At 41.8% G+C, this 25,998-nt stretch overlaps 1 protein-coding gene across 1 annotated transcript in view; it reads right to left on the reverse strand.

The window, feature by feature from the left end:
- Positions 1 to 9,710: 9,710 nt before the first annotated feature.
- Positions 9,711 to 25,998, reverse strand: part of CALCR (calcitonin receptor) — an 87,958-nt gene continuing 71,670 nt past the window's right edge. Inside the window, exons 9-14 of the mRNA XM_066239114.1 lie at positions 21,589 to 21,742; positions 20,888 to 20,948; positions 20,747 to 20,813; positions 17,908 to 18,126; positions 17,638 to 17,679; positions 9,711 to 11,659 (exon numbers count right to left, since the gene is read on the reverse strand). Coding sequence (XP_066095211.1) covers positions 11,399 to 11,659; positions 17,638 to 17,679; positions 17,908 to 18,126; positions 20,747 to 20,813; positions 20,888 to 20,948; positions 21,589 to 21,742 — 804 coding nt within the window. The 3' untranslated portion in view covers positions 9,711 to 11,398. The remainder of the gene's footprint in view (positions 11,660 to 17,637; positions 17,680 to 17,907; positions 18,127 to 20,746; positions 20,814 to 20,887; positions 20,949 to 21,588; positions 21,743 to 25,998) is intronic.

Genomic DNA, 25,998 nt, shown 5'->3' on the forward strand with positions numbered 1-25,998 from the left:
CTTCTGTCTTCATTCCCAGATAATTTCCCATGAAACATATTCTCTTTTTCTCTACAGTTCTACTTTATCTGCCATGCTGAGATCCAGAGAAGCTTCTGGAACAACATCTGGGTACTATTATCCCTGTCTTCCTCGTTTCTCAGTTCAAAGACTTCTTGATTTTACCAGTAGGTTTTCTGCCCAATAGAACCCTCTCAGACTCTAGGATGGGCAGGCAAGTCCTCAGCAGGGGCTTGATGTACTGTTGTAATGAGAAGATCGTATTGTATTTTTCACTGATAGCCTCAGATTGAACACTTCTCATTCTATTTTCTTTCTCTGACAAAGCCACTAGCTTTATTCGGAAGCAGAGATGAAAACCATCTGTGCTTCCGTGACCCTCAGCTTTTTACCTAAAATCTTCTGACAGGGAACATTTTTTCTGACATTGCTACTCATTCCTATGGGAGTAAGAAGAGTGTGTCTGGTGCATTTAATGAGCCTTGACAAGCTTTTGTTCAGGGCTTAGACATATACTGTAAGAAGCCAATTATCTTATGGCACATTGTAATATTAGGACAGAAATTCATTGAAATTAGTTCAAGGGAAAGTGGGATTAATTGTAAGAATACATGACAATATTAAAAAATCCAATTGCTGGAAGTACAGACAGGTCTCTTGAGAGATAGAAAGACTCAGGTAGCTCCCCCCCTCCCCCCATCTCTCATCACCATCCATTGTCTCTATTATCTCAGTGTGTCTATTTTGTTCTCCTGATCCTCTGTCATATTTATATGTCAGTGTATATAAGTCTAAAAATGACTGCAAACTCAGAATCTTTGTGGACTTATATCTTCAAAGTTTGTCACCATATAATGAATAATTTCTATGTCTCTTAGGTAAAATGTCTGCAAGAGACTTTGATTAGCTCAACTTATATTAGGTGTCTATGGCCTAATGTGATGTGGCTAAGACAGTGAGGTCATCTGGTCTGAACATAGGAGACAGATTCTCTTAGATGGTGGTGTAGATGGAGATGTTGCTACTGGGTCATCAGTGCATTAACGTACTCACTGTTCTGGAACGGAGAGACATTTATCCACTTTTTAGTTGTGAAGTACCTCCTTGATTCAATTATTTCAACTCATATACTAAATGTAGTATAGGCCGGTTATTTCTTTTTTTTTTTTTTTTTTTTGCATTTTTCTGAAGCTGGAAACAGGGAGAGATAGTCAGACAGACTCCCGCATGCGCCCGACCGGGATCCACCCGGCACGCCCACCAGGGGCGATGCTCTGCCCACCAGGGGGCGATGCTCTGCCCCTCCGGGGCGTCGCTCTGCCGCGACCAGAGCCACTCTAGCGCCTGAGGCAGAGGCCAAGGAGCCATCCCCAGCGCCCGGGCCATCTTTGCTCCAATGGAGCCTCGGCTGCGGGAGGGGAAGAGAGAGACAGAGAGGAAGGCGCGGTGGAGGGGTGGAGAAGCAAATGGGCGCTTCTCCTATGTGCCCTGGCCGGGAATCGAACCCGGGTCCTCCGCACGCTAGGCCGACGCTCTACCGCTGAGCCAACAGGTTATTTCTTGTTTTTAATTGACTTTTAGGTTGATGAGGTTTTGGGTTGTCATTGTGTTGATTAAATGCTTCAGTTTTACCTTCCTAGCCCACATAGCTATCACAGGAATTAGATCTAGTTATCTTTCCTGTGTGTGTTTTTCTAGTCAGTAAGTCCCACATGTTGGCTTTGCTTCCTTTCTAAACTTTCAGAATACATTTTTCTATTATTTCTAGTCTTCCAGTGAATTGGAGGAGGGTTGCTTTCCCCAAATAGGAACCCCTCTTTGTTCCTAAAATATGTATCACCTGTGAAACTTTTGAATCAGACAAACCTCATGCCCACTTTGCAGGTTCCCTTGCCTCACAAGATGAAGCACAGATTTTAGTGGTTCTCCCTGAAAGTAGTTTTGTGCGCATGTCCAATAGCAAGCATCATTGTTCTAGTAAGCACTTCTCTGCTAACTAACAAGTCTGTGTATCTTCATATGCTTTTTAACTTTTGAATGACCTTTTCTACAACCTGCCTGTGCATATCCCATGCCACTGTTTTTGTTGTTGACTTGTTGGAGGTCATTTAGATGTTTATTTTCCATTCTATCATTTGTCAACAAAAGATATCTATTTAATTAGGGTCACTATTGTTGACCAAGTATCTCTATTTTAATATAAACAAATTCATATTTTCTTTGCCTTTTAGTTTAAGAAATTTTTCTCTGCCCTCAAACTGTTTGCTGCTTACATATTCCTTTTGTAAGTGCATATATTTATCTTTTATAATTAAATCTTAATCTCCCCAGAATTTACCTTTTTTTTGGTGACAGAGACTGAGAGCACAGATAGGGACAGACAGACAGAAAGGGAGAGAGATGAGAAGCATCAATTCTTTGTTGCAGCACCTTAGTTGTTCATTGACTATTTCTCATACGTGCCTTGACCATGGGGCTACAGCAGAGCAAGTGACCCCTTGCTCAAGCCAGTGACCCTGGGCTCAAGCTGGTGAGCCTTGCTCAAACCAGATAAGCCTGCACTCAAGCTGGCGACCTCAGGACTTCGAACCTGGGTCCTCCTCGTACCTGTCCGATGCTCTATCCACTGCACTGCTACCTGGTCAGACCAGAATCTACCTTTTTCTGTGTATCTAATAAGAGATACAGTTTTATTTTTCTCCAGTTGTGCACCAGTTTTTCCAACTCCACCTCTTAAACAACTCATTGTTCTCCCCAAATTTGTGGTGACACCTTAATAATATATTCTAGAAAATCTTCATCTGATTATGTCTGGAAAATATTTTAATATATAATTATTCCTCAATAGATTTGGTAAAACTTATCTGTAATACCATCTAAGACTGTTTTTGATTCAAGTGGTATTTGCTTTTGCACAATTTATCCATTTTATGTGCTGTATATTTTTCTAGAAGTTTAGTTTTTTAAATTTAAGTTTTCAAATTTATTCGTGTATAATTGTACATAGAACATATGCATATAGACATCATAATAATCTTGCTATTTTTTTAAAACCCAGGGGTGTCTTAATTATTCACCATTTTATTTTGAATTTTAAAAATAAGCATGTCTCTCTCTTTTCCTTAATTAGTCTCACTAGAGGTCTTTTTATTTAAGTTTTTTTCAAAGAACGAAATATTCAGTTATGTTGGTCCTTTTAAAATTCTTTATTTCATTGATTTCTGCTCTGAAATTCAAGGTCCTCTGCCATACATGTTTGATGAGTTACTTAACACATTCAGTTCTGATGTAAAGACAAGGACAGTAAATAAAAAATATGAACAATAGGAAGTTAGTAACCTGTGAGATCTATTGGGCATAGAATAAACTGAACCGAGCATATTCCATTTATGACACCCTAAATATACTACAGCACAGGATCCCCAGGTTTTCTTGATAACTCTTCATATGCACAAGGCTTCTAAGACAACAGTAGGAAGGTCTTAAATATGTCAGCCATTCTATAAAGTGTCGACCTGGAAATGCTGAGGTCACCGGTTCGAAACCCTGGGCTTGCCTGGTCAAGGCACATATGGGAGTTGATGCTTCCAGCTCCTCCCCCTTCTCTCTCTCTGTGTCTCTCTCCTCTCTGTCTCTCTCTCTCCCTCTCTTTCTCCTCTCTAAAAAATGAATAAAAAAAAATATGTCACCCATTCTGACATCTAATTCTTGTATCCTCTGCCCAAGAAATGCAGAAAAACTCATAGCTGTTGATTATGATCACTGGCAAGCTACCACTGCAGCCAGAAGAATTTAGCCTTGTGTCTCTGATACAAGAGCGAGTGTCAAATGTTGGCTATTGGCATCATCCACTTTGTGTGTCCATGGCTCAAACCGTACCTTGGGCCCCACAAGCACAACTTTAGCAGGAAATATGCAGCCCAGAGAGGACATGTAAATGCTATACCTAAGGATTCAGGTGGTGTAGTTCGTCTATCCTGCTAGTCTCTATCCTAGATGTGCTAACCTATCCCATCTTCTTCCCCAGGCTTCTCACTGAGTGTTTTCAGTTGCTTAAATAAACTGCGTGATTTGAGCACCTAATTTAGTCCGTGAACCTTTCTGGGCCGTGACCTCTGAGATGGCGTGCCTGATCATGTACCCGGAGGATGTCACTGCATCAAGGCCATTTCTCACAGAACATCGTGTTTCTTTTACTTTGTTGCTCACCTTCTGTGTCTTCTTAGGTAAACATACCTTAGGTTTAAGTGTCCTTCAAGGAGCTGCTTTAAATGTGTCCTATAAATTTAAAGATGTGGTACTTTGTTTATGTAAATGGAATTAATATTAAAGACAAATATAACTCTAATATAAAACAGTCACTATTCTATAATTTTTAATGTTTGAAAGTAAGGTTATATAGAAATACTTATTGTTTCCAACAACAGATTGTTTCAACTACAATTTTCTTACTAATTTTTAATTTTATATATTATCATCAGAGAGCTTCTGAATGACATTAACCCTTTAGAATTAATGGAGGTTTTCTTTATGTAAACATTCTGTGTGTACTCTGAATGCATGTTTCCTCTTTGTAGAGAATAGAATTTGATATATTTTTATTCTTTTTTTTTTTACAGAGACAGAGTGAGAGTCAGAGAGACGGATAAGTAGGGACAGACAGATAGGAATGGAGAGAGATGAGAAGCATCAATCATCAGTTTTTCGTTGCAACACCTTAGTTGTTTGTTGATTGATTTCTCATATGTGTCTTGACCACGGGCCTTCAGCAGACCAAGTAACCCCTTACAGCCAGCGACCTTGGGTCGAAGCTGGTGAGCTTTTGCTCAAACCAGATGAGCCCGCGCTCAAGCTGGCAACCTCAGGGTCTCGAACCTGGGTTCTCCGCATCCCAGTTCGACGCTCTATCCACTGTGCCACCTCCCGGTCAGGCGAATTTGATATATTTTTAATTCCTTGAGTTTGATAGTTTTATTTTCTGGATCTTTATAACACTTCTGATATATTACTTGTGTGATCACTCAGATTCTGAGACAGTATGTTAAAATCCTCAGCGAGAATTAATAAATCATCTCTTTCTTCTTAAAGTTCTCTTTGTGCTGCTTATGTAGTTTGTATCTTTTTAATATTTTTTATATTTATTTTTCAATTACAGTTGACATATAATATTATATTAGTTTCAGGTGTACGACATAGTGATTAGCCATTTATATAACTCTTCAAGCTTAATTTTTTTTGAAGCTGTATTTTTATTTCTTTTTTTTTTTTTTTTTTCATTTTTCCGAAGCTGGAAACGGGGAGGCAGTCAGACAGACTCCTGCATGCGCCCGACCAGGATCCACCCGGCATGCCCACCAGGGGGCGACGCTCTGCCCACCAGGGGGAGATGCGCTGCCCCTCTGGGGCGTCGCTCTGTTGCACCCAGAGCCATGCTAGCACCTGAGGCAGAGGCCAAGGAGCCATCCTCAGCTCCTGGGTCATCTTTGCTCCAATGGAGCCTTGGCTGCAGGAGGGGAAGAGAGAGACAGAGAGGAAGGAGGGGGGGTGGGGTGGAGAAGCAGATGGGTGCTTCTCCTGTGTGCCCTGGCCGGGAATCGAACCCGGGACTCCTGCACGCCAGGCCAACGCTCTACCACTGAGCCAACTGGCCAGGGCCTGAAGCTGTATTTTTAGGTGCAAATGAGTCTATGATGGTTTTAATCTTCTTGTTCAATTTATTCCCTTTATGAGTACACAATTTTCTTCTGTCTTTTGGGATTTTTTTTTTGTCTCAAATTCTATTTGGTCAGATATTTAGTGATAAACTCACTTTTCTGTTCATATTTCCTTAGCATAACTTTTCCCAACTATTTTCTATCTTTTCTGTCTCTTTATTTTTGGTCTCAGTTGTGTCTCTCATTCCCTATACATTGTGGGGCTTTAATATGTTAACCCAACATGAAATTCGATTGTTAATTGGTGACTATGGCCAACTTATTAAAATTAATCTTATACTACAAGGCCTCTGAGCAGGAGCTGGCACACCTCCTGATGGAGGGGCTAGAGCAAGACTTTGTTGCCCAGGTGACTGAATGACCACTTTGAAGTCAGTCAACAAAACGGATAATCAGGCCCTTCTGGCTACTTTTGGGTCTCTAAGACAACTCATAGCTGCATCTTGGGGGGATCCTTCCTGTCCCCAGGCCTGGGGCCCTAAAAGGCCTGTGGGCTATTTGATGTCCTACATGAGGCCTTCTTGAAAGTGCCCTGATGACCTCAGGTACCAAGGAGGCCCTCTGTGTGATAATAAACCATTTTTCCTGGGAAGGAAGGAAGGAAGGAAGGTAGGAAGGAAGGAAAGAAGGAAGGAGGGAGGGAGGGAGGGAGGAGGGAGGGAGGGGGAAGAGGGAGGGAAGGAGGGAGGGAGGAAAGCAGGGGCATTGGGCACCTTGATTCCAGTTCTAGCTCAGCCACTTACTGTGAGGCTGTGGTGGACACACTACTCCACCTCTCTTCCACTTAGTTTTCTCATCACAAAAATGGGGGGAAAACTAGTTTGGTTTATAAAAAGTAAGCTAATGTCTCTGGATCTACATTAACTGCAGTGTTTCAGGGATTGGTATTTTTTCTTATTATTTATTTATTGTTCTCCAATTATCTTTATTTAAGGGATGTTCTCTATAACGTTAAGGCCCACGATTCCCCCCTTGAGGACAGCATAGAGAAGCTGTAATGCACAGGTGCATAGGGGCAGGGTGGGGGATTGCCCAATGCAGAGGAGGGCCTACTGTCCTGAGGCTAACCACTTATCGGGCTCTGCAAAGATTTGAGTGCTTGCAGCTGGGCGTATGCTTAGCAGGAGGGCCTCTGTGTGGGGAGACCAGTGAGCTGGCTCTGATCAGCCGGTCTGGCAGGGTTAGACAGAGCCAGGCTTTCTGATCTATTCTCAACTTTTTTTTCCTTCATTAAAGACATCTCAACTGGTTTTATTGAATTTCTATTCAGCACTTCGCTAGTAATGCCCTGAGATTTTTATTTGGAGGCAATTTCTCCAAATTAAAATTAAGATAGTCTCGTAAGTAAAGAAGACAGCGGTGACATGCAGTGGCATTGTTGGTCAATTGCAGAAGAGCAAAGCACAGTTTGAGTCTCGGTGGGAGGGTTTCTGGGAGCATTAGATAGAAGACATTGAGTTTCCTTAAATAGAAAAAGAGCAATAATCAGTGACCTGAGACTGGCTGGTCAATGCTGAAGATAATGGAAAAATCTTTGCAATTTTTCAGAGATGCTTGCTAATCGAAGTGGAGGAAGATACGATATTAAAAAATTTTCTTGACTTAAGCTGGTTTCCAGTTTCAATGGCTGTGTTTTCTCTTCTTCACTGTTTCATATTATTCAGATATTAAGCAGAGGTTACTTTTATGTCCAGAGAAATAATAACCATCAGAAACATAGCTACTTCTTTTTTTTCAAATGCGGCTTCTCTACCCTCCTTTGTGCTCACATACACATATTATTATCTTTTTTCCTTATGACTTCACTTATTGTTTCCCCAACCTCCCCACCCCACACAAGTTACCTATGGATTAGTTATGTAAAATCAATTTTAATTAAGCGTAAGTTAGGGGTGAGACGCCTGTCTACTCTCTCAAAATAACAAATGAGGTTTGTTTCTGCGTTCACCCAGTTGTTTCTCTAAATGTGACTTCTGATTTCCCCTCTTCCTGAATAATCTTATTTGAAACTCTAAAGTGTTAACTCCTTGGATAAGCAGTTGAACTGTAATCTAGCCAATGGAAGAACCACTATTTTAGACCTCGTTGTCAAGAAAGTGAGTCCTTGCTCAGCCTTTGTGCAGAGATCTTGTTCTGAGGGTATTTCTTAGACCTTGAGCTGCTCCCACTCCCAGGCTAATGAGGAGGAAAGAGTACACTTAGCTACCACATCCAACCACATGCATCACTTTGTTCTTTGGTGGAAGAACACCTCCCAATGTATCAGTGGTTGTGGTATTAGGATAATAGTTCACTTAGCAGGTTTCGATTTTTACTATAACACAGAAAGGAAGCAGTTACCAGTGCAAAGAAACTTTGCCATGATAACCACTATTAATGAGTATTTGTTGTATAGCTGAATGAAAGGTACATGAAACATCAATGAAAATGAAGAAATGAATGAGACAGGTTGGAGCTCCATGATGATAGTGTTCCCATCATGTCATTTTTTAAAAACATGTTTCCTCCCTCAGGACCCTACGATATCCATGTGTACCCAAAGGCTCATTTAGGATCACTTTGTAGAAGGGAACCCAGCAGATGGGCAGCTGACCATCTGAGTTTCAGTTACTCTCTTGAAGAATCAGATTGTATGGTATGATGGAAAACTACTTTTGTTCTTCAAGATCACAAGGGTGTCTCGCCCACTGGAACATAAAGGAGAAATTGTTCCCTTTATGTATCCTTTATGAAAAAGTTCTCCAGATCTTATGAGACAAATTTTGAATGAGATTGTGCAGTGTGAAGAACCTACAGATTGCTCCTGTTCCCTTTTTTTTTATTTCTTTCTTTTTATTTCATACTGTTCTTTTTTTATTTCATACTTTCCAAGATCTGAAAGTATTTCCAATAGTGGCCTTTATGCATTCTAATAATATGATATTAGTTGCCTTTTATCTAGCCTTAGTCTCTCTCTCTCTCTCAAACTATATTAAAAATTAATAATTAGGCCCTGGCCAGTTGGCTCAGCAGTAGAGCGTCAGCCTGGCATCCAGGGGACCCGGGTTCGATTCCCGGCCAGGGCACATAGGAGAAGCGCCCATTTGCTTCTCCACCCCCCCCCCTTCCTCTCTGTCTCTCTCTTCCCCTCCCGCAGCCAAGGCTCCATTGGAGCAAAGATGGCCTGGGCGCTGGGGATGGCTCTTTGGCCTCTGCCCCAGGCGCTAGAGTGGCTCTGGTCGTGGCAGGGCGACGCCCCGGAGGGGCAGAGCATCGCCCCCTGGTGGGCAGAGCGTCGCCCCTGGTGGGCGTGCTGGGTGAATCTTGGTCGGGCGCAAGCGGGAGTCTGTCTGACTGTCTTTCCCCATTTCCAGCTTCAGAAAAATACAAAAAAAAATCAATAATTATAACAATTCTAATGATCTGATATGATGTTGGACAGTTTAGGTTTGGTCCCAGAATAATGAATAAACAAACAAAACACCCAAGAACAATAAAAGAATATGATACTTCCTTGCCCTAGATTCCTTTGCTGTGCTTCCCAAACGTATACGATGTACATTGACAGTTGTGTGTAGTTTTTGTATTATCAAGGATATGAGAAATGTGCCACAAAGTTTATATAGTCAGATTGAAGACTGGAGATGGTTAAACCGACAAACATAATATCCTTAATCTTTCTGCATATGGTTTTCTAACCTAGACTTTTGGATTCTCCTCCCCACTCCTGCAGTACTAGCCGGATGAAATGTTAGCAGTCCACGACAAAGATGAAAAAGAATATGGAATGAGCAGCAAACAAAATGAATGAATGACAAGATGAAGAATATATTTCTTTAGAAAAATATGCACATATACACCATTTTGTTTATCACATACACTGTATTAATTTATACATATAATAGCATGCAAATTTCACACAATTTTGGCACAATGCACAATTCTACAATAAGCAATTTTGTTTTCTTCAGCCCCTAATATATTAGCTTAATAACATCTAGAATATTTTAGCAATATATTATCACATTTGTACTAGAGCTGCCCAAAATACACTGTTTTCCACGTTTGTAAACAAAAATAGAACAATCACTACATAAACACTGTGACTGGAAAAATACCCTCTTTTTAACTCCTCTGTTACAGTCAGTGAAGGAGACTTAAGCTACTTTAGTATCCAAAATATTTTCTGAAAGAATATATTTTTGGGGGGTGGGAGTACACTTTATATGTAACCAGAACAAATTAGTTTTTTTATCTTTCTTCAACTGAATCACTTCTAATCACAGTGGCTTAAGATGTCATAGATGAGATTTAAGATTTGGAGGGTTTCAATGTATCTCCTCATTTAGAATACAAATTAAATAATGATAACTCTGATTACTGTTATAAATTCACAAATTAATTTTAGGTGCCAGTAATGATACTGGTTGATTTGGGGAGTTTTGTAGATTTTAAACTGAGGAAGTAAAGAGAGACATGGGCTATAATTTTGGGCTTCAATGAGAAACTACTTTAATTTTAAATGAATTGGTATATGGTTAAACTTGTAGCGGTTACCTCATTTTCTTCTTCCTCTGGTTTTGCTAATTGCATCAGACAAGAGGTCAACTACAAACTGATTTCTAATTAGCCCTACTGAATCTTCCAGGAAAACATTAAGATCTTGTTAAGCTTTGAAGCAGGGTGGAAGGCAGTTAATGGACTTGTGTGGAGTCCTTTAATTACCAGTCTGAAATTTGTCTTTTACTGCTAGATAGCACCCAAGGGCAAGAGGTAATCGGCTTTATAAACTTTGTAGTGGTTGGCGTTATAAATCCTGGTGCTTAGGAAAGTAGAAAACTCTCTTTAAAGAGAATATTCTCTTCCATAAGAATTATATTTTTGGCAGTTTTGTGAAAATTTTAGCAAAGGATACTTTGTGACCTCCCAATTTATAAATGTCAGTGACCAAAGCACAGTCAACCTGACGGTCAATTCCTTACAAAAGTTAGGGCTGCCCAGTGGACAGAATAATCCAAGACCACATTGCATACAAGGTTAGTAAACCAATGAACAAACCGGTTCAAGAAAATGGACTCAATTTCTTGTTTCACATAAAGCATGATGTCTTCCTGCCAAGCGCAGGTCTTTCTCCACATTCTTAGTCATACCTGTGTTAGAAAGCCACTTCGTCTTACAAAGGTCACATTGTAATCTGTGTGGTTTACATTGTGTGGATGGTAAACCATCTGAGTAACACCAGAATTGATTGAAATAAAAAAATTAAAAATCAGATTCATAGCCAAATACAGAAATAGTCTGATTCAAAGTTTAGAATGAAAAGAAAGTTCTCAATAGCAATTTTAATTTTGAAAGGTATAAATGGCTCAAGATGAACAAGGAGCACCCTGTATCTGAACTAGGTCAATTTACTGGTTTTCCTTGGATACTTTGCTCGCTTTACACCTGCATTTCAGCACTGGATGAAAGATGGAATTTACAAGTGTTGCAGTGGGAGACTCCATTCCTGACTGTCTCCCATAGCAATAGTACCAAGAAGAACATTCTTCAGATTCACGATGGACAAAAATCACTGAATAATTCTTCACGAATGATATGTTTGGCACCTGGGGACAGGGGATGGGAATCACTTTAAATGCATGGTTGCTTTTTCTCCCAGGGCATGAAGAAGGCTCAGAGATCACGATGCTGAATTGGCGTCACATTTAAGCGCATGACTCCCGCTCAAAGATTTCCATAGGGATGGCCTCGAAGCGCTCCTCGCCCAGGCGGATGGAGGCCGGCTGGTTCCGGGGCTCGTTGTGGCAGATGTAGAGAGGGAGGCCGCTCTCCTCCGCGTCGAAGGCGGCCGCGGCGGCGGCCACGGCGGCGTTGAACTCGATGTGCCGGGCGTTGTGGCGGCGCCCGTAGCGCTGCTCCCACTGGAGCTTCATTAGTTTCCACTGGCGCTTCAGGGTTTCCTGGACCTGGAAGAGAAAAGGGAGTCTTGTTTTCATATGATTGTCAGAAACGACCCGAGTCAGGTTTATGAACACAATTCTTGATGTTGATTAGTTTAAAGGTGGTCGGTGGAATGTAATTCTCATCTAAGGGGCCGTGTGGTCTATGTGCTGGCCATGCAGAGAAGGGTTTGCAAATTGGAGCCTTGAGTTAGTTGCGGAAGCCACCGTGGGCAAGGTTCCCTGCTACTGTGCAGAGGGTTCTTCTTCAGCTCTTAAGTCAACGAACGAAATGGGATTTGGTTTCGCACTCAATATATGGCAGACATATCACCTTAGGGAGAAGGAACTGGAAAACACTTTATCTGCTACCACCTTCGATACAGCAGACACTTTTATCTAACTCTCCACACAATATTTAATCATTGGTCATAAAATATCTCTGTAAACCATAGGCCAGTTCTGGATGTTTTGACAGCGGTCTCATTCTGTTGATGTCCTGTATCCAACAAGGCTAGAGGTCGGCTGTGCCAGAGAAAACTCTGGTTACAGAGTGACAACCTTTTCAGAATAAAATTTCGATCTCTTTCTATTGAAAGACTTCTGATATGTTAACAAATTTACCAACTAGCTTTATAAATACGATAAACTGTATATAAAACACAAGAGGAGAAGAAGATGCTAAAGTCAGGAAGCTCCAAATATGAAAACCACACAAGATGAGGCCCATAGAAGCGTGTTTTCAATAATCACACTTTAAGAAGGGAAATTATTTCCTGCACTTCCACAGGTTGGGCCTCATGCGGCTTTGATCCAAGAATAAGGACACATAAAATCCGTTTAAAAAGACAAACAAACCAAACCAGATTTCTGTTGCTCCCGAAGCACCAGAAATGGTAGGAGCTGCCAAGGGGATAGTTAATATAACATACGAAGTTTTGAATTACTATATAAGTTCATCACTCATTATAAAAGCAATTAATACAGGTCACTTTAGAGTTTCCTCTGATTATTTCAATTTATTTAATGCTCATTTTACAAAGCAGAGCCCTGGTCTGATGGTCTAGAGACAGAATTATTACACCCGGCTCTATTATTAGCACACTGTGTAAGGTTGGTATATTTGGGCCTCAGTTTATATACATTTGTAAAAAAGAAAATTAGGGGCCCTGGCCGGTTGGCTCAGCGGTAGAGTGTCAGCCTAGCGTGCGTAGGACCCGGGTTCGATTCCCGGCCAGGGCACATCGGAGAGGCGCCCATTTGCTTCTCCACCCCTCCGCCGCGCCTTCCTCTCTGTCTCTCTCTTCCCCTCCCGCAGCCAAGGCTCCATTGGAGCAAAGATGGCCCGGGCGCTGGGGATGGCTCTGTGGCCTCTGCCCCAGCCGCTAGAGTGGCTCTGGTCGCAATATGGCGACGCCCAGGATGGTTGCAACATGGCGACGCCCAGGATGGGCAGAGCATCGCCCCCTGGTGGGCGTGCCAGGTGGATCCCGGTAGGGCGCATGCGGGAGTCTGTCTGACTGTCTCTCCCCGTTTCCAGCTTCAGAAAAGAAAATGCAAAAAAAAAAAATTGCATATTTTTGTCCTGTTAAGTTCTCCATAAGCACCTATGGTACCTATTATATACTATTTATTAAATTCTAAGGGATACTTCTGAATATTATACAGAAAGTTGTTACTGATTTATTTTTTTCCTGAAGCTGGAAACGGGGAGAGACAGTCAGACAGACTCCCGCATGCGCCCGACCGGGATCCACCCGGCACGCCCACCAGGGGGCGACGCTCTGTTGCGACCAGAGCCACTCTAGCGCCTGGGGCAGAGGCCAAGGAGCCATCCCCAGCACCCGGGCCATCTTTGCTCCAATGGAGCCTCGGCTGCGGGAGGGGAAGAGAGAGACAGAGAGGAAGGAGAGGGGGAGGGGTGGAGAAGCAGATGGGCGCTTCTCCTGTGTGCCCTGGCAGGGAATCGAACCCGGGACTCCTGCACGCCAGGCTGACACTCTACCACTGAGCCAACCAGCCAGGGCTGTTACTGATATTTTTCCCAGTGTTCTACAGGATGAATCAACAATGGCTCTGCTGGTCTTTACTGTGCAGAATTTATATGGCCTGTAGTTTGAGGTAATTGGGTCCTTGATGACTACAAGATCAGGGCTTTCTAATTTCCTTTCACTACCTCCTTTCCTATGTTTGGGAAGGGTGTCTTATTTAAAAGACAACAATAAATAAATATCATCTGTAAGTAAGGTTAATATTTTTCAAAATATTTAATCATAGTGTTTCTTAAATATTGATATTTCCCTGTGTCTCCCCTATTCGTTAAGTCAGGGTCATTCACTGCATGAAGGACAGCTTAGATTCCGCCTGAAGTACTGATTCTCAAAGTGCAGTCTTCACGTCAGCATCGTCAGCATCACCTGAGGACTTGTCAGAGACGCAAATTCTCAGGCCCCCATCCCTGTTCTACTGAATAGGGAACCGCTGGGGGGCGTCCCGCAGTCTGTCTTTTAACGAACTTTCCAGGTGATTCTGATACGCAAGTACATTTGAGAATACTGAAATCATGGCTTAGCTTTCATTTCCAAAACTGACCTTTCTGAGTCTACTCTAAAAAGACGTTAGTTTTAAAAACCAGGTTTTATTGAGTGAAAAAAAGACTTTCTAGACAGAAAATCTTCTCTTTGTATATGTAGTGAAAATCTTACTGGTCTAAAAATAGAATTTTACTAAAGCTTTACTATAATAGATCATAATATAGAGAACCTGTAGGACATGACATAGGGGGAATCCCTCACAGACAGGAAGGGGAGGTGGTGAGTGCAGAGGCCCCTCCAATCGGAGAGAAAGGAGAGAGACAGACAGACAGACAGAAACCTCGCATTTCCCCTTCATGGTGGGAATGCCTGGGAAGATGGGGAGAAGAAAGAAGGCAGATGATAGAAATACCCCAATATAGCACGTCTGGCTTTTTGATTCTGAGAGCAGAGTCCTGTAAATTGATAGCCCAGCAAAGAAGTCCCATTTTGGTCTGGTGCCACGTCCAACATGGTACCCACGCGGTGGCGTGGCCATGACATATAGCGGAGACAGCTTCACGGTGTAAAGACAGGACCCAGAATTCCTGGGCTCCTCAGGTGGCTTGGAAGAGAGAACTGCGAATCAGAAGGGGTCCGGGCTTGACCAACAGAAGTGAGTGTAGCCACCATGAACTTCAGCAGGGGGAGTCAGCATAATAATGGTAACCAGCTACACCCTTGAACAAAGCTCTTGGACTAAGTATTTTGTAGATAGAGACTGTTGTAAACTACAAGCATACCTTGGAATATTGTGGCTTTGGTTCCAGACCTCTGCGATAAAGTATCGCAATAAAGTGAATTGTAATCTTTTTGCTGGTTGCAGGGAACGGGTCTTGCTTTTAATTTGTAAAAAATACATATCTGTGTCATGCAGTAAAGTAAAGCATAATAAAATGAGGTATGTCTGTATTCTAGGCTAGTACAATGGGAATTTCAAAGTGGCATGAGGTAAGCTACAGCAAATCACCAAAATTTTAGTTTTCACACACCCTAATTTGTGACCAATATGTTGAGATTCTTCTGGTTGTGCTACTTACATCTGCAAACGATTTTATCCAGCATGCATGGGCAATAGCAAGAAGCATGAACGAAGGCAACAATCTACTGTGCTGTTAGTACTCTGTCAAGTTTTAAGCTACTGTTTGGGAAAAAATGGGTATCTGTATAGTCATAACCATCTTTTTGAGGTCTCTTTGGTACTTATAATTTAGTGAAGTGTTTGGATGGTCCATGTCCACATACTTAAAAGACTTGTAGGAACTGTTTGATACGTAAGCATGCTCTCATGGTCATCTCCTGATCTCTGTGAGTGTAATTCTCCAAATCCCTTCCCCACTTCTAATTGATCCACTGACTATCTAACCCACTTCCATAATAGCAATCACTTATAACTGCTAAGAAGTAATTAAAACCTCCACCTTCCTTGTACAATGGACAATTAGCTCCCGGGGTCTTTGCTAACACTTTTTTAAAATTGGATCTATTGAGGTGACATTGGTAAATAAAATTATACAGGTTTCAGGTGTACAATTCTATAGTGCATCATCATTTTGTATTCATCAGCCCAAGTCTTCCATGCTAACACTTAGTATCCAAGCAGGCAAAGCCCAGTCACAGCCCAGTCTCACATGCAGCTAGAAATAACGTCTAGCACGGATGACTGCCCTGCCGTGTTTAATATTATAAGATGATATGTTCACAGAAGACCCAGATACTTAAATCCATGGGGCTATGATATTACATTTGACACAGTACACAACTTATATATTATTAGAAATGTCAGACTTGTACATTCTGTCAGCAGAATGGAATCTTAATTAAAATGGGGCTGGTTTCTTTACTTCAAAAAGCAGAGATAACATACTGCAATGAACTAGACATATCCAATTGCTAGGAGTACCTCTGGGTTTGCTTTCTATGCCTGACACTTCAAAAACAGCATCAGAGTTAAGACACAGTGAATATTGATGTATTATTACAAATGCATGCAATCTTCTCATGTTTTCAAGGAATGCCCCTCCGGATCTGATTTTTATATTAGTCCCATATTAATATTATTTTAGATGAAAAATATTTATTTTGTATGCCACTTGAAACAACTCAAAGGCAAGGAGATACATTCACAGAAAGTGATATAAATATGAAATGACCTAAGTCTTCCTTATTTATTAGTTTTTACTGTTAAAAAAAAAGGAAACAGACTCTTTCTTGGCTGGCCACAGAGGGTGTCTTTTTACTCCTATCCCAGGCTTCAGTCTAGCCCCTAGCAATAGTAAGTGCATAATATATTTTTGTTGAATAAAAGAGTGAACTGATGAATGAATGGATGAAGGAAGGAATAAAATACACCAACTAAAAGGGAAGATAGGAGTAACAATAATCTTGCGATATTGGGATTGGAGGTAATAGGTCACAGAGCAGCAAAATATCATATTATCAGTCCTTACTAAATAGTGTTCAACTGAAGAAATAATGAATAGCAAATCAATCGAATATCAATTGATTATTAAATGAGCTTTCTAATTACTAACAAGAAAAAATAGGTTGATCTCTTAATCAAATGAGATTTGCCTTGGTGTAGAATTATTTTTTATAGGAATTAATTTGATGCTATGAAAAATACTTTTGCATTATGTGGTCTCTAACTACAGCAAGTTTATTAACAAAGCTTTAAGGAGGAGTCATAGATGTTATACAGTGCAGTGGAAGATTTAGTCCATTCAATTAAGAATCAGGAAACCTGGGTTCTAGTCCTGGTGATTCAACTATGATTATGATATTGGGCAACTCATGTGATCTTTCTGGAGTTTAGATTTTTCACCTGAAAGAGGAGGGAGGTTTTGAACCATGTTCCCAAATTTATGCAGTTCCACTTTTATGTTTTACAAACTAGGTACTCAGTCAAGATTTCATGGGCAGAAAGGGAACTCTCACTAAAGGCCCCTCCCAAAACACTGGCCATCAGCATCTCTAGATTTTACTGATCTAAATATTCAGATAATAAATTATCGGAGAATCTTTTTAGAGTCTTCACTTCAGGGTGATTTTCAAAACGTTCACTAAGTGACATGACCCTGGCAGCAAGCGACTGCAGAGGAGGCAGTGAACCAGCACAAGCAGGCTGGGTATTGGCTCTGCCCTCATGAAGAACTGGGTCATGGGACATGGCTTTCCTTTCCATTCACCACTGCTGCTCAGGGTGCTGTCCAAGGAAATCACAACTGAGCTGCCTGTCTGATATTAGTGACTCCACCACACAAGCACAGGAAAGCTTTAGCATGCAGTGGTGGAAACACACAACCCTGCTTGCCACGTAACCCAGTAAGGAAGTGTGCAGGAGTCGGGACAAAAGAAAAGAAGCCCTTTGGAAACTGTCAGGGGCTGGTTCTGTGTAAACGAGTAGTGGTATTATGGGAAAGGCATGCTTACGTTGCTGTTGTAGAAGCAGTAGATCACCGCGACGAAGAATCCCTATAAAGAGGAGGAAGGAGAGAGTTGAAGTTACTTTTGTGAGCATGACATTGATTAGCCATCAATATAAACAGCCCAAAGAGAAGCATGTTACTATTGCGACAGTAAGTCAAGGCTCGATAAGAAATGACTACCTCTCACATTCAGTGTGATGAGCCCCAGGAAATTGATCCCCATGTCTCCCCTACCTGAGCGAGCCGTGGAATAAACACACCCTTGGCTTCTTACCTGGAAGTGAATCAGAGTGTGCATCACGTAGTCGTAGATTTTGCCAAGCGTCTGGTTGGATGGTCTCCAGGGAAAGACGACAAACTGGACTCCCAGCAGGGGCACCAGGAACAGAGTGGCCCTCACCGCCTTCAGGTACATGTGGAAGTCAGCCTGCTGGGCCTCCCTCATCTTCTTCACGAGCACACGGACGATGTTGAGCAGAAAGAAGAAGTTGATCTGCCAAGACAGGATGTTATGAATGCGCAGACCGTCCAGGTCAGTACCGCTGAAGGACACCTGCTTTCCTCAGGTCCTCTTTATCTAGTGTGGGGAGCAGATGTCACCTACATGGGATGTGAGAATGCCCGAAAGGTCGTTCACGTTGCCCAGCGTTGCTGGGACCCTGAGCATCAGTGTAACAGACTCGAATGAACATTTCCTTTTATTTTCCTAACTGAGGAAATATTTTCCTGTCCATGTAAATTTATCAGGTCAACTGTAACGGGTTGATTTTTACTTTTACAAAGGGAAAAAGTTTAGATCTTGCTTGCTTGTCTTTTCATTATGAAGGTTTTCTCCACAGCCAGGAATACTTAACTAACAGTGAGAGGAAGACTAAAATTTTTATCTGCAAAGGTTATATAGTGGAGACAACTAACCCAGTCTTCTTTGTTAAATAACATTTTTTAAAAGAAAAATAACTTCATAAAGGTATAATGCATGTTTCCACTCATTTCTATTAATGGGGATGGCTTCATCGGTTAAACATATTCTGTGAGATTTATCCATGTTATTTATATGAGCATTTCATTGATTTTTATTGCTGAGTAGTATTCCATTATATGAATTACACACCTGATTTGTTTATTCATTTTCCTGCTGATGAAACTAGAATGGTTTGCACAATTTCACTGTGGTGAATAAACATACTATGGATATTTGTATACAAGCTTTTGTGTTGACATGCATTTTCATTTCTCTTGAATAAGTACCCAGGTGTGGAAATGCCTGCTCATATGGTAAGTGTATGTTTAATTTTACAATAAACTTCCAAACTGCCTTCCACAGAGGTGTCTTTATTTTACGTTCCCTTCAGCACTGTATGAGAATTCCTGCCCCTGGTCACCTTGCCAGCCCTCGTGTGGTCGCTCTCTCTCAGGTCAGCCATTTTGGTGGGGCACACAGCTCTTTTCAGCTGCGAAGCTAGCTTTGAACTAAGTGTTTTTAGAATTTAATCGATAATATATTTTAAAATAATTAAAATGGTTTCCACTACCTGAAAAATAAATAAATATTACTGTTCAAAAATTTCAAGGAAAAAAGACCTTTAATAATAAATTCTTATGGGACATTTAAGTATTCAAGAGCCGTGTCAGTGGGTCCTTATGAAGACAGTTGAGCTAGTATGTATGTCACTACCCTGAAAATGGGCAAAAAAAAAAATAGAATTTGCATTGAAAAAGCCAGGAAAGTTAAAAGACAGTTTGGATGATAATCCAATTTATTTCATTACAAATGGATGCTTCTTCAATGCAGGAGCAGAGCATGGTCTGTGCCTCAGACTCTTTTTATCTCTCCCACTCTTATTTGAACCAAACATTGTGGTTAATGAGAAAAATAATATCTAAATATTAAATTTAATGGTTTTTGAAGGGGTAGTCAAACTTTTTATAAAAACCACCCACTTTTGCAGTGCTGGTCATCCTAGTCCCTACCACCCACTAGTGGGCGTTTCAGCTTTCATGGTGGGCAGTAGCAGAGCAACCATATGGAGCCGTGATTGGTCCATCATGAAAACTGGACCGCCCACTAATGAGCGGGAGGAACCAGGTTGACCAGCACTGCAAAAGTGGGCAGTTTTTGTAAAAAGTTTGACTACCCTGTATGGGCATAAAGAAAGAGCTTGGGTAGTGAGTCAGGGAGTCATAGTCTCCCCGAAGCCAAGTTCTTACTAGTCGTGTGGTTTTGGGTGAACTTACTTAAGTCTCTGGGTCTAGTTTTCCGAATGAGTAAAATATCCTGATGATGTATCTATTTGGAGGGCTGCTGTTAGAAACAGCATGGCCACCTATGCGAAGTGCATGAAATCCTTTAAGTGCATCGTTATTGGTAGTTAGGATAATGGCTCATCCTAGTTTTGCTCAGCTGAGCCAGGGGGAAAAGTGCAGGGGGACGTGGTGGTCTCTCCCTTTCTTATCAGCAACGCCTGTATCATTCCTCAACCCTTGCTCTTTACCTTTAACTGGGAGAATTTAGTTACAGTGTTTTTATAAAAACAAACAAACCACTATATTGTTGTTGTAGGGCAGGGGTCCCCAAACTACGGCCCGTGGGCCGCATGTGGCCCCCTGAGGCCATTTATCCGGCCCCTGCCACACTTCCAGAAGGGGCACCGCTTTTATTGGTGGTCAGTGAGAGGAGCATAGTTCCCATTGAAATACTGGCCAGTTTGTTGATTTAAATTTACTTGTTCTTTATTTTAAATATTGTATTTGTTCCCGTTTTGTGTTTTTACTTTAAAATAAGATATGTGCAGTATGCATAGGGATTTGTTCATAGTTTTTTTTATAGTCTGGCCCTCCAACGATCTGAGGGACAGTGAACTGGCCCCCTGTGTAAAAAGTTTGGGGACCCCTGTTGTAGGGTGTCTAGAAATGAACTTATGCACCCTCCCCCCCAAATTTTATTCCATTAAAATATTTTTTTTTCACTTAGAGACTCTCAGATCAGATTGTTCTTACTATAGGTTATCATTAAATTAGCTTCATTTGAAAGTTATATATGTGATATAGAACTGTTTTCAAAGCATTTCTCAGAGACTACATTGCTAATAATGGGTTTAGGAAGCAATGCTCACCACCAGTGCTGCCATGACGGGGCCGTGGATGATGTACAGCAGGTGGGTCTCCACACTCAGCCAGCAGCTGAAAGGAGGGGCATATGTCAGTACAAACGCATGGTATTTACAAGTGGTAACCAAACCCACCACAAGACTTACTTGTCGTTGAAGTACATTGTCCGGGTAATAGCGTGGATAGTAGTTGGCACCAGTGGGAACCCTAAAAAACGTGAGAGTGTACAAATTACGCCTGGTTCTTTGTCAATAGACTTAACTACTATATTTTTCTCTCCATAAGATGCACCTGACCATAAGACAGACCTAGGGTTTTAAGGAGGAAAATAAGAAAAAAAAAATCTGAACCAAATGGTGTGTTAAAATGTTTAATAAAATACCATATTTTTTCACTCCATAAGATGCATGGGCATTTTCTTCTCCACTTTTTTGGGGAAAAAGTATGTCTTATGAAGCAAAAAATATAGTACATTAGTATGGAAAACAGTAGTTTGCTTTAGAAAATAGTGGCAAATTTAACATCTCCGTCAAGATATTTCCCTAATGTTTTCGCACAAATTTTCTTTGGTCAAACCAGGGGAAATGTTCTTTGTTGGAAGAGCATCATGTGCTCTCAGAGAGTTTGGTTAAGAGCACCCAGATAATTCAAAGCCTCTCACAAATTATCCAGTGTGGTAGGTATATTACTTTCACTAGGCCTATTGGAGACAGATGTCCTCCCAGCACCTGTATCTCATCAAAGGATCTGGGCCCCTGATTGTTCTCTGAGACCAAAACTAGAAGGAGGTGTAAATATCCAGGCAGAGGTAAGGGTGGCTTACAACCCTGCTGGAGCAAACACGTACCCCAGCCCAGGAGATAGTACCACTTCATGTGATGCTTGTCAGTGAACACGGCCACCACAATGAGTGAGTGAAGGTAGATCCCTTCACAGAGCATCCAGAAGTAATTGCACGCCATCATGTAGTGGTTGAAAAAATGCAGAATCTTGCAGCTCAGCTGTCAGAAAGAAAGGGAGGTACTCAGTGGAAGACATGGGCAAGGATCTGACAGTGAACAGTGAACAGAGAGTAGATGTGAAAATGAGCCAGTGTCGGCATTCAGCCTGCATTCAGCTTTCCCAAGCATCTGTTAACACGTGCCACCCTCTGTATCCAAAGATCAGAGTGATAGTGCACAGGTCATTAGTGGTGCATAGAAACAGCCATCTAAGGCAATGGAAGCCTAGTCCCTAAAATGTTCTTTCCCTGTACATTCTGATGACTTATATAGACTAGACAAACCCATATATATATATATACACACACATACATATACATACACATACATAGGGAGGCAGTCAGACAGACTCTCGCATGCACCCGACCGGGATCCACCCGGCATGCCCACCAGGGGGCGATGCTCTGCCCATCTGGGGCATCACTCTGTTGCAACCAGAGCCATTCTAGCGCCTGAGGCAGAGGCCATGGAGCCATCCTCAGCGCCCGGGCCAACTTTGCTCCAATGGAGCCTTGGCTGCAGGAGGGGAAGAGAGAGACAGAGAGGAAGGAGAGGGGGAGGGGTGGAGAAGCAGATGGGCACTTCTCCTGTGTGCCCTGGCCAGGAATCGAACCCGGGACTCCTGCACGCCAGGCTGACACTCTACCACTGAGCCAAGTGGCCAGGGCCCGAGCTTATATTTTTGCAGTGAGCCTGAGACCCATAATTTTTTAGAGCAGACAAGGATTTGTCATGTGACTTTGATAGCCTCTTTTTGTCATATATGGTCCAGGAGCTATGCTGAATCCAACTGATGATCCTGTGTTGTTGCCTGCTGTCCCTGGATCCAGTGCTGATAATCCTCACCACCAAAGAGCTAAACTGAGCTTCCAGTTCTGGCAGTCACAATGCAATGGGAAACACCCTGACTTTGAGTCACAGGTATACTAACACCTCACGAAGAGAAATTCTAGAACTTTACAACAAGATGTTAGTGCAGTTGATAAACTAGAGACAAAAAGGTTCTGATATTAACTGGAAAACTGTCCAGTTGTACATTTTTTAAAGCTAGCTGAATGAAGGAGAGAAATCCTCCAGTCAGAAAGTCCACATTGACTAACTGTAGGGAGGGACTGAGGCTTCTCTGGCGGACTCGAAAGGTACAACATTTTCAATTAAATGTGAGTCTGTCACTCAATCCAGAGCTGATTTTTGATACAGCCTTAGAGAAAATGAGCTTGAATCTGTGGGACTGTGGTCATGATTCGGTGTGCTTGGGGAGAGGGCAGGAAAGCACAGGAGAAAAAGGTCCCATCTGAGATAAGCACATTGAAAGATGATCCAAAAATTGGCAGAGGAGGCAATCTGGAAATGTTCAGCTAACAAAACTACAGTAAACAGGAAAGCAGGATACACACATGATGGGAAAGAAAGTCTGTTAGCGTTGGGGCAAGGGAATAAAAATTAACAGCTGGCTCCGCTCCAGGGCCTCTCTCTGTATGTGTAATGAGCATATTATATCACTTTTCCCTGGGGAGTTTCAAACCATGACTGATTTAGTCTTCGATTCTCAGACCACAACCCTTTGCTTATTTGTGATTGATAAACCTCTGAGTATTCTCTGCATTCTTCTATTACACTTAGTCCCTTTTGGACTGAAGCAGTATTTTATAAACTCTCTGAGTTCCCACATCTCCTATGCTGTTTAACACAGACTTGAAACTGGGTGTCACAGTTAGAAAAGGACAAAGGCTTAAGGCTAATGACAATGACAACAGCTATAATGTGAATAATAATAGTTAACAATTGTTATGTGCCAGACCTTGTTTTAGGTGTATCTTTATTTAACCCTCACAAACAACTCTATGAAGAAGCTGCTATTATTATCTTCACTTCACACATTAGAAATGTGAGGCACAATGAGGTTAAGTAACTTGCCCAAATTTACAAAATAAACTGTAAGGAGGTAGAAAGGCTGGGACTTGAGACCCTATAATGCAGCGAGAGCAATGCCACAGTATTTGGAGCAACCCAGGGAAGCACAGCAAATACCAAATTGGCTGTTGCTCCATAGCTAGTCCTGGCAGTGAACCAACATGTCCCAAAGGAGTGCACAAAACTACTTGCGTCTCAGATGGCACTTTTTGAGAATGCAAACAAATCTATAAGAAGTTGTGCACTAAAGTCGTGATAGCCTTTGCAAAGCAAGGGAACTAGCCGCCAATGCTGAGATGAAGTCTCGCCACATGAGCCGTGCCGCGAGCCACCTTTGGTGAGCTACTACTTTCCGCAGTGGCAGTGCCGCCCAGAGTGACCGGATAGGAACTGGAAATTCGGTTGATACCTATAGCCATTTTAGGGAAAAGTTCTTCAAAGCCATATGGGAAAGTGGTCCATTTAAAGTAATAAAATTTAAAATGAATAAAGAAATCCTCTATTTTTTTGCATTGTAGGGTGTGGGTTGAGATTCTGTTTGCTGGTTTTGCCATGTACGTAATGTGAAGTAGGTGATTGACCAGAGTGAGCAATACCTCATCTCCTGGCCATATTTTGGCATTATTCTCTCTCATTGCCCCTCAAATCCATCAGACCCTTTCACTCCCTATCTAATTTCTTCCCTAGGCTACCAAATGGATAATTCCAACCTAGCTTTGTCTGCCGTGGATCTCTTGAAGACTCCCTCACGTTTCTATGCCCGCCCAGGCAGCAGCCCTCTGGCTCGGGCGGCCTGAGCCTGCTTCCACTCTGGGCTCACGGGTCCCTCATCCCTCAGTCCTGAGCGTCATTTCAGAGTTGATCTTCCTGTGATGAGGTATGGTTCTGACATAATTTGGTGGCTCAAGTGTGTCCTGAACCAACAAGAATTAGAAGAAATTCACTTTGCTTTCAGATCTTGGGACTGATTTGACTTTACATATATAGAAGGCTATAGAAAACATGACTTGGTTGTTTGGCCTTTGAGGTGCAAAGTGCTCAGGTTCCAGTAAAAACTAATAATCTGCCTGCATTGTCCCTTCAGACCCAGATACAAAGTTCAGAGACATTTCTCTCAGAAAATGACAAGTATGCTCCCAGCCTCCTTAAGATGTAGCAAGAACAATACTCTTAATTCTGCCTCATGACTCTATGTGAGGAAATAAACAGATAGATTAAAAAAAATGAAATTTTAGATGTTATAGAAATAAAATACTCAAATGACACAAATGACAATGAGCAATGTTCACATCACTCAATGAACTGAGGATCTATTTAGCTCTTATTTATGCTATGAGTTATTCTGAGATTAACTTTAAAAAGCAAATGTGCAGGAATAAGATTCTCCTGCTTGATTTTACAGAAGAGACTTGCTTAACCAAAAAACTTCTAAGGGAAGAAACTCCTGTGACGGGAAAGGGACCACGAACCCATAGGATTTCCTCACTGAAGGGTGGGAACACTGGTTCACTTTTTCCCCAACAAAACAAACTCTAATAGAAGTAGTGCTGAGACAGCTCTGGGTTTGAATCCCATCTCTAACTACCCATAGTACAGAGGACATGAGCCTTTAGTGTGCCTCAGTTTACTCAGTTAATAGTGGAGATGATACTCACCCTTTCCTGGGGTCTTATAAGATTTAAATGAAATGAGATTACTTTTATTAAAACCAGTTGACATTGAGAAAGAAAACTTATCAGAGTAAACCTACTGGGTCTCATTCTGCAGGTAAGACAGGACTGTCTCAGATAACAGAGGAAGATGGATCATAATCCCTTTTTTGATATATTCACACTGCAGAAATGATTAACACTGTGGATCCATTAGAAGCCAAATTAAGCTACTTTCCCATGCCATGCCACTGTCACACAGGATGCATGCTCTCGGCAGATTTCACGCTTTTTTGTCATTAGGTTGGCAGAGCTGTCAAACGCCAGTGTTGAAAGATGAAGCTATCTACAGATGCTTGTGTAACACAGTAAAGCAGAGAAACCAAACTGAAAATATCCCTCAGCCATCCATGTTGTGCTAGGTAGCTTCTGTCTGTGCTCTCAGATGCACTCTCCACCCTGCTCTCACTGGCCTGGGCCCAAGAAACGGGCCTGTGCATCCCCATCAGGGCTAACTCGCCCTCTGGGTTCTGGCTGGGCTCAGTCATCGGGGACCATCAGTGGAGACTGGGAGATGAGAGTGAGTGAACTAGGGATAATTAAACTTTTATCATGCCATGCAGATATAGACCATGATGATATCTAGATGGCTTACTAGAGTCAATGCATAGCTATTCATAGCTGAAGTAACTG

Source organism: Saccopteryx bilineata, chromosome 7 (assembly GCF_036850765.1).
Source record: "Saccopteryx bilineata isolate mSacBil1 chromosome 7, mSacBil1_pri_phased_curated, whole genome shotgun sequence".
NCBI classification, from domain to species: domain Eukaryota; kingdom Metazoa; phylum Chordata; class Mammalia; order Chiroptera; family Emballonuridae; genus Saccopteryx; species Saccopteryx bilineata.